The sequence below is a fragment of the Calidris pugnax genome, unplaced genomic scaffold (assembly GCF_001431845.1).
Source record: "Calidris pugnax isolate Ruff unplaced genomic scaffold, ASM143184v1 scaffold166, whole genome shotgun sequence".
Classification (NCBI taxonomy): Eukaryota; Metazoa; Chordata; class Aves; order Charadriiformes; family Scolopacidae; genus Calidris; species Calidris pugnax.
In genome coordinates, this window is record NW_015090941.1 from 1,351,875 (window position 1) to 1,360,897 (window position 9,023).

Here is a 9,023-nt window from a genome sequence, read left to right on the forward strand (position 1 = left end):
CGGACTAGATGGCCTTTGGAGGTCCCTTCTGGCCTGGACCATTCTATGATTCTATGGTGACTCCACCACCTCCCTGGGCAGGCTGTTCCAGGGCCTGACCACTCTTTCAGTAAAGTCATTCCTCCTAATGTCTAATCTGAATCTCCCCTCCGCAGCTTCAGACCATTTCCTCTGGTCCATTTTAAAAACGCTGCGCTTTCACAAATTCCCTAAAGATTCTCATTCCCATTAAGAGAGCTGCTGAGTTACCCAGTAACAGCTCCGGGGAACCAGTAACGATTCATCCCAGAGTTAAGGAACTGGAGGCGTTGACAGGAACCGAGTGACACCTTCAAATGACACCTTCAAACGCCGTTTCTTGCCCGTAATTTTGGGAACTGCAGGTCCGAGCTATGGCAGGGGACTCTCCCCTTCTGGCAGGGCTGGGGATCCCTCTGCTGGTCAAAGACCAAAAGATGCCTTCAGCGAGCAGGGTTTTTCCTGGGTGGGATAAAGTCCTCCCCAAGAAAAACGTCCTTCTCGCATGGGAACCCGCCACCCCAACCGCGGGGCAGCCAGGGCAAAGCACCTGGAAGAAAACAAAAAGCTACAAGAAGTCTTGGCAAAGGAGGGAGGATCTTCAAGGCAAACGTGGGGAGGGGCTGTCCCCCAAAGAGCAGAGCTTCTCCTGGCAGTTGTGAGCATGATGGTGGCTGAAAGAAAAACTTAAATAAAATAGATATTTAAAAAAAGAGCTGAGGGAACTGCACTGAAGGAAACTCCTGTGCAGGAAACGCCTCTGAGTTTCTGATAAAGCCTAATGAAGTTCTCCTGTCTCAGAGAGGGGCAAACGTGGGCTCCCTTCTCCAGAGCTGGTGTCAAACCTGGAGGAGAAGGAGACTTGAGAGCTTCTTGTTCACATCTCTTCCTTCTGCTCTGCCAGCGGCGTGGCCATCGTCTTCTCTACCTGCCCCACTCTTAACTGAGCAAGAACTCCACAAAAAGACCAAGTGACATTCCTTACAGCTGGAAGGAGCAGGGTATTCAAAGGAGCAGTCAATCACCTCCCAGGGGAAGGGAAGCCAACAGCGAGAAGCTGGGCAAGGGCACACGGACATCTTCCAAGAGCTCAGAACCACCAGTGGTTGTTTTGAAAGCCTGGAGCAGTAAGAGCCATGGCACTGACACACTGAGGGGAAAACTAGTTCCTGGTCATCTGCAAAGGGCAGCAGGAGGAAAGGTTCAGCATTCACACTGTTACTGCCTCTGCCTCATCTCTTAGTTAAGAGGGAAAGCACAGTTTGTACAGGAAAAGCCTTCTCTGTCAGAGGTTTTCTGAGAAAAACCTTCTCATCTTCTTGGAGATTCAAAATAACCCATTAATTACACTGGTTTTCTACCCATCTCCCTCCCTTCTGATGGAGAAGCTGAGAGCAGGTCTCTCCATGATGTTCAGTATCACACTGGGGATTACGAGACCGTGTTGGGGACAGGTTTCCCAAAACAAGTGAGCGTTTCTGAAACCCTCCTGTCAACCAAAGACAGGAAACTTTGGATCACCTCAAGCTGCTTTAAGCCACGGTGTGGCTGGGAATCAGAGCGATTGTGCCAGATCCCAGATTTCAATGGGTTCTTACCAATAACTACAAGGAAACACCTCCTTGCTCAGGAGCAGTACGAGAGGCTGGAAGCTCCTGAAGCTCTCGGGGACACCAGGAGGGACACAAAGCCCAGAGAAGGGACAGGACTCCTGCAAGGTGTTGGCACTGATGGCTTCTCCTGCGTCCTCAGCCAAAATGACCTTCAAAAGGGGGGGATGCAAACCGCATGGCGACATCCTATCATGCCAACACCACGCTGGCCACACAGCACACTCTGCACGGACAAACCACAGCAAACCAGGGTGGCATTTGGGGCACGGAGGTTGCAGAGCAGTGAGAGCCATGGTGTGGCTGTCTCTGAACACACCAACCACGTTCTCTTAATAGTGTCAGGGATACGTCAGGAAAAATCAGTATCTGGGGAAGGTGAAGGGCACAGACTCTTTATCCTGGGGACTCCAGGGGGGACACGTTACTCAGACCCACTGCATTTCGTGTTTGAGATGGTAAGTCACCTGCTGGACACTCCAGACAGAGCTTAACCTCAAAGAATTACTGATTTTTGGGAAAAAAAAAACAACAACCAAAGGACAATGAAAGGATGAGTCAGAAAACACAGGGGAAGAAACACAAAGGCTGCTGGCTGAAAACAAAGCATTTCTTAAACAAGCTTCCAGGGGACTTTTAAAGGGCCTCTCAAATCGCTCTGTGACACCAGAGCTCCCAGTATGAGAAACACCACAACAGTGGGGAAAAAGGGAAGGTGAGAGATGGCAGGGGGAGAAGTCACTGCTGCTGTGCCCCAGGGAGGGCTCAGGGCAGGGGGGCCTGGTGTCACTGCCCCAACCTGTCCCCTCCTGCACCAGCCCCCCGGGGAGACGCAGCCCCACAGCCCCCCAAGTCATCACAGCCAACTGGTGACTAACTCCCAGCCAGTCTTCCCAAAAAATCTCTCATAAATTAAATCCCCACACCAATCCTGCCTTTTAAATTACAGCTTGGGGCAGTCCTCTCCCCAGCAGCTCCTGCAAGAGTGTCATAAAATTAAACTAATTCCCTATCCACTCTAAATCCTCATCCCCATCCCAAACTGGGAAAGCCCAGAACTGGACACGTTCAGGTAAGTGTTTCTATCAGACCACACCAGCTACACACACTCACGGGCTGCCAAAAACTGCTCGGGGGGGCTACATGGACCCATGGGAAGTGTAAGCAGCCAAAATTAAACGTTATAATTCTAAAAAAATATATATTTAGTCATTTATAATTCTGTATTTTGATTAATACTGGGGAAGAAAGGGCCCCTGCTGTGTTTAGCACCCAAAAGTGTGTATTTCTTTAGAGCTGCTTTATCCCAGCTGTGCACAGCTGCCCACATCTGTGAGTTCAGAGTGGATTGATCTCAGCCTTCCTCCTAAGAAGGGGCTGGGTGATTATTTCAGGGAGACACAGCCCCCCAGGTCATCACAGCCAACTGGTGACTAACTCCCAGCCAGTCTTCCCAAAAAATCTCTCATAAATTAAATCCCCACACCAATCCTGCCTTTTAAATTACAGCTTGGGGCAGTCCTCTCCCCGGCAGCTCCTGCAAGAGTGTCATAAAATTAAACTAATTCCCTATCCACTCTAAATCCTCATCCCCATCCCAAACTGGGAAAGCCCAGAACTGGACACGTTCAGGTAAGTGTTTCTATCAGACCACACCAGCTACACACACTCACGGGCTGCCAAAAACTGCTGGGGGGGCTACATGGACCCATGGGAAGTGTAAGCAGCCAAAATTAAACGTTATAATTCTAAAAAAATATATATTTAGTCATTTATAATTCTGTATTTTGATTAATACTGGGGAAGAAAGGGCCCCTGCTGTGTTTAGCACCCAAAAGTGTGTATTTCTTTAGAGCTGCTTTATCCCAGCTGTGCACAGCTGCCCACATCTGTGAGTTCAGAGTGGATTGATCTCAGCCTTCCTCCTAAGAAGGGGCTGGGTGATTATTTCAGGTACTTGCTATTGCCCAGACATTTCACAAGGCCACTTTACAACACCAGAAAAGACCGAGTTTGACAACCACCCCCCCTGTTTCACAGCTACGAGCTTTCCTGGGGCCGGATAAGCCGGAGCTGAACACACAGCATCAGCCCCAAAAATGAGCCACTGAGAGTGACAAAGTGACACCCACACCTCACACAGCACCACACCGCCCGTTTCCTGATGGCAAGTCAGAGTGAATGCCAACTCCTTGTGTCGTGGTGTAACCCTGAAATCAGAGGTACCTTGGGGACCCCCCCCAGGCTGTCGGCCCCCACGTAACACAGCGTGGGACGTGGTGCCAAACCTGACTGCTCCCCTTGCCCTTCTCCCAAACAACACCTTTGGGTGTTCCCATCTGTCCTTTCCTTTTTAGATATTTAGAAAGGCTCCTTGTTCTCTTCATCACAAACTACGGGTATCGCTCCCAAACCAAACAGGAGTCACCCTCAATCTTTTTATAAGCAAAGACAATGCTTGTTTAACGCTGGGCTTGCAGCATTAGAACTTATTTTGTAAGTTCTATTTATAGAACTATATATATAACTATATATAGAACTTATATTTATATATCTATAAACTTATTTTATAGAACTTAAAATATATTTTATAATTTCCTTATTTTATAAGGAAACTACGACTACCCTTAAGACCATCTTCCACTACAGGTGAAAGAGAAACTTTAAAAAATTAAATGACCTTTTACAGATTTTAGGGTGAAACCCAATAAATGCAGAGTTACTCTAGAGGAGCGTTTTCTTGCCACATTTCCCAGCACGAAGCCAGCACCGAGGGAACAGGGGGACAAGGAGAGGAATATTCTCTTACTGTTATTAACGTGGGGAAGACCCACGTTATCACTCTGGGGCACAGCCCGTTCCTGTGACCGGTACCTCCCTTTCTACCCAGAGTTTGTTCTCAAACAGATTAACCTTTCCCTGATGCAGTTTTTGTTTTTTTAAGATTCATTCATCTCTTTGCCTGCAGGGGCAACAGACTCCTTCTGGTGCCAGGTGTGGAACCTGCTGAGTCTTCAGCATTAATTTATTGTAGCCATTTAACTGTCAGCGTAAGGACTGTACAGCTGCATAAATAAAGCTAAAACCCTTCCAATTTTATTAAAGCTCTGAACAAGGAAAGATGGTAAATCTAAACTTGATCTTGAAAAATCAGATTTATGACTATTCCACGCTAACCTTTAGCCAGAATCAAATTTATCACACGTGCATGTAATAAACATGATAAATATAGTGTTTGCCAAGCGTGTATATGCCCAAAAACCTGCTCTGATAATCCAAAAGTTCTGTTAAATCCAGACAGATACGTGACAGAACCAAAGCAAAGTGATTTTTTGAACAACTACTAAATTATCTGGTGCAGATGCAATGAACAACCTATCTCGTGTGTTTATGAGCCCTGGAAACGAACGCTTCAGGGAGTTCAGATGAGTGTTGCTTTATTATTTAATATTTATTTTATTCTATGGAAGAGCTCGGGGCCAGCTAGAGGCTCTTCCAACAGATGCAGCTTGTAGAAAGTAACGTATCTTATCAAAATTAAGAAGGCCTCTCCCGTGCACTAATGAGCTTTTGATAAAGCTCATCATTGATGGGGAGTGTTCAAAAGCAACCTCTCCAAATCCTCAGCTGAAAGCTCAGATAACGCTGCTTGTTGTGGTTAAAAGAATAAACGATTCTAAGCTCAGTAAATTATTATTGAAAACTTAACGGGTGTTTTAAAAACCATTTGAGAAGGAGCCCCACGTATCAGTTTTGTTCAAGGAAAACAAGGAATTGGCGCCGAGACCGAGATCTGGGTGAGAACAGCCGGTAGTTTTGAAACAGCTGGAAATGTTATCCTTAATTTGGAGAGAGAACAAGGAGGAAATGCAGGAACCTCCCTGGTGAGGAGCTGGACTGTGAGACACAAGCACGTCACGCAGGTGCCACAACTCCTGCTGTGCTGCTGCTTCTGCAAAAGCCAGGACCCCTCCCCGGTGGGAGAATGTCACCTCCCCACAGCGAGGTGTCCCAAGGGACGGCGGAGCAGGAGGACACCGTGCTGGGACACCACAGCTCTTACCCAGGTTTAAACTGGAAGATGATCCGTGTGAAGACAAGGAGGGCGGTGGAGTCTGGGAGTGGCCGGGTCCTTGGCTGGGCAGAGGCATCCCCACGGGGCCGGGAGAGGAGGAGAAGCCCAGGCCGTTATAAAAACTGTGTCCTATCGGCGTCAAACTGCTGGACGTCCTCTTGTAGAGGTCACTGCTCCCCGTGAGGGAGTCTCGGCGCGAGCCGCTGCCCGTGTTGGAGTTGGCAACTGGAAGGAGGAAGAGAGGAAAAGCCCGTCAGGTCAATGAGCTGCTGGGGGAAGTGGCCAAAGGGGCAGGATGTGGGCACCTGGGGACAGCTCGTGGCACCAGCTCCTGCTGTCCTGAGGGTGCTCAGTGAAACACATTCATTAAAAACTAAGCACAGATTCTAACACAGAATCACAGAATGATACAGGGTTGGAAGGGACCTCTGGAGATCATCTCCTCCAACCCCCTGCCAGAGCAGGGCCACCCAGAGCAGGTCCCACAGGAACGTGTCCAGGTGGGTTTGAATGTCTCCAGAGAAGGAGGCTCCACCACCTCCCTGGGCAGCCTCTGCCAGGGCTCTGCCACCCTCACAGCAAAGAAGTTCCTCCTCATGTTTAGATGGAACCTCCTATATTCAAGTTTGTGCCCATTTCCTCTTGTCCTGTCCCTGGGCACCACTGAAAAAAGCCTGGCCCCATCCTCCTGACACCCACCCTTGAAGTATTTATAGGCGTTGATCAGATCCCCCCTCAGTCTTCTCTTCTCCAGATTAAAAAGACCCAAGTCCCTCAGCCTTTTCTCATAAAAGAGATGCTCCAGGCCCCTCATCATCTTTGTAGCCTCTGCTGTCCCCTCTCCAGCAGTTCCCTGTCCTGGAACTGGGGAGCCCAGAACTGGACCCAGAGCTCCAGATGAAGCCTCCCCAGTGCAGAGCAGAGGGGCAGGATGACCTCCCTCCACCTGATGGTCACACTCTTCTTGATGCCCCCTTCTTGGCCACAAGGGCCCATTGCTGGCTCATGGGCACCCTGTTGTCCACCAGGACTCCCAGGTCTTCCTCCTCAGAGCTGCTCTCCAGCAAGTCAGCCCCAACCTGTCCTGGTGCAGGGGGTTATTCCTCATCATCTTTGTAGCCCTAATCCTCAATTTAAAAAACTACCTTGAATCCTGTCTTTGCATTGGTAGTTTTGTAGCATCTATACCAACAGAACACACCAAGAAAAATGCTCCAAAACTCCATGAGCAGAAAAATCGAGAAGAAAAGAATCCACCTGAAGGAAGCAGCAGAAGGAAACGACGGCGAGTGTTGGCTTTTGGGGTACAAACACTTAACACTTTGCTTGTGAACCCTCAGAAGAAGGTCTGTGTACTTCAAAGCTCTTTCTCCCTCAACACATGACTTAGTTTAACAGAAGGTATTAGCTGGCCCTACAAGCAATGCCTATTTATTCTGCTGCCATTAGGGCTAAAACAAATCCAACACGAGATTTGATCTATTCGTGTTGACTCAAGAGCACGAACGGCTTCGCGTCCATTTACTCGAAAGCCTTGTGCTCACCTTTCATTATATTGGAAAACAGCTTCTGTTTGCACCAAGCTTTATTGAGGTGGAAATCAGAATTCAATTTAACACGTAAACCCAACACTGTTTTGAAGAGCTGTCTCGACAGTCGAATACAAACTCTTTAAATGCACTGTCAACTTGAGGAGAAAAAAAAAATCAATTTTGCATTAAAATCTTGTTTAATAAATAGTGAAAATGTTCATTGTAATGAACTAATCATTTTTCATGCCTGCGCACAAGTTCTATTCAAAAATGCCTCACATTTTTATTCATTGATTGAGGGAAAACAAGTTTATGCATCTTGGCATCGAGCAAACTAGTAATTCAATGGAATGAGTTAAACAAACCGAAGAGAAAGAAGTGAATGTTGTGTTTACCTGAATCCAAGAGGGTTCAAATTCTCAGGCTGGGTTTAAGAAAAATATTTAGGATAATTTTTATTTAAAGCTGTGATTTGAAGCAGTGGCAGTACGTCCCTCTGTGTTTTCTGATGGAGCACGTTCAAGGGACACGTTTAAACTTGCCCTTCGCGCTGACGAAAACGAGGAAGTTCAGGACTTAATTACTACCTCGGAGACTAAGCAGTAATTAAAAAAGTTGTTCTACTTCAAAAAAAACAAACCTAAGAAAAAACAAAAAAAACAAGCCAACCCACAGATATCGTTCTGGTTTGGTTTTATTCTGAAAAAAATATCTTTGTCTCCAACTGCCTAAAAACCAAATCAATCCAAACCATGTACGTAGCATTTCTTGCCGCCGCAATAAGTGACTTTTTTGGGTGTATGACAGGAACAATTCCCAGAATAAAGCATGGAAACCACCTCACATCAGTTTGTTGGGGTTTCTTTTGGTTTTTTTGTTGTTTTTGTTTTGTTTTTTTTAAATCACAAAGAGTTACTTAACCATTATTCTGTGGTTAAGAGTTAGCACCAAGATGGGTACCACCGTGGGGCCAATTCCTGTCAGTCCGGTGTCTCCACCAAGCACGTGAAAGAAAAGGCAGGGAAATTCAAAGCTGTTTAAAAACTTAATCTGTAGCAGTGAGGGAATAACTGACAGAGTGGAGAGCACCACGAATTCATTACTTTGCTACTTCCAATACATCATCTGAGAAGTTTCACCAGAAAGTGCTGCAGGGTTTGAAAGCCAAAGCAGTCCTTAAGGAAAACTTCAGCACCAGCTCCAGCTCCAGCAAGGAGCCAACTGGTCCCAGAGCAAGGTCCTGCACCTGGGACAATCCCCAACACAAATCCAGGCCCAGGGGGGGGAATGGCGGGAGAGCAGCCCTGAGGAGAAGGCCTTGGGGGTGTTGGGGGGTGAGAAGCTCCACACGCCCCTCAACGTGCGCTGGAGCCCAGAAACCCCCCCCACCCCGGGCTGCATCCCCAGCCCCGTGGGCAGCAGGGCCAGGGGGGGATTCTGCCCCTCTGCCCCGCTCTGGGGAGACACCCCCAGTGCTGCCTCCAGCTCTGGGGCCACCACCAGCAGAAGGACATGGAGCTGGTGGAGCGGGGCCAGAGGAGGCCCCGGAGATGCTGGGAGGGCTGGAGCCCCTCTGCTGGGACAGAGCAGGAGGAGGAAGGGTTTGACACTGCAAGAGGGGAGACTGAGGTGAGATCTGGGGAAGAAATTCTTTGTTGGTGAGAGCCTGGCCCAGGTTGCCTAGAGAAGCTGTGGTTGCCCCATCCCTGGAGGGGTTCAAGGCCAGGTTGGAGGGGGCTTGGACCAACCTGGTGTGGTGGGAGGTGTCCCTGCCCAGGGCAGGGGGTG

The 9,023-nt window shown here is 48.2% G+C and overlaps 1 protein-coding gene across 3 annotated transcripts in view; it reads right to left on the reverse strand.

The window, feature by feature from the left end:
• The window catches only part of PUM1 (pumilio RNA binding family member 1), a 106,457-nt gene that overhangs the window by 20,976 nt on the left and 76,458 nt on the right, over positions 1-9,023 (reverse strand). For all 3 annotated transcript variants that reach the window (XM_014951848.1, XM_014951849.1, XM_014951847.1), the window contains one exon: positions 5,692-5,928. In XM_014951848.1, coding sequence (XP_014807334.1) covers positions 5,692-5,928 — 237 coding nt within the window. The remainder of the gene's footprint in view (positions 1-5,691; positions 5,929-9,023) is intronic.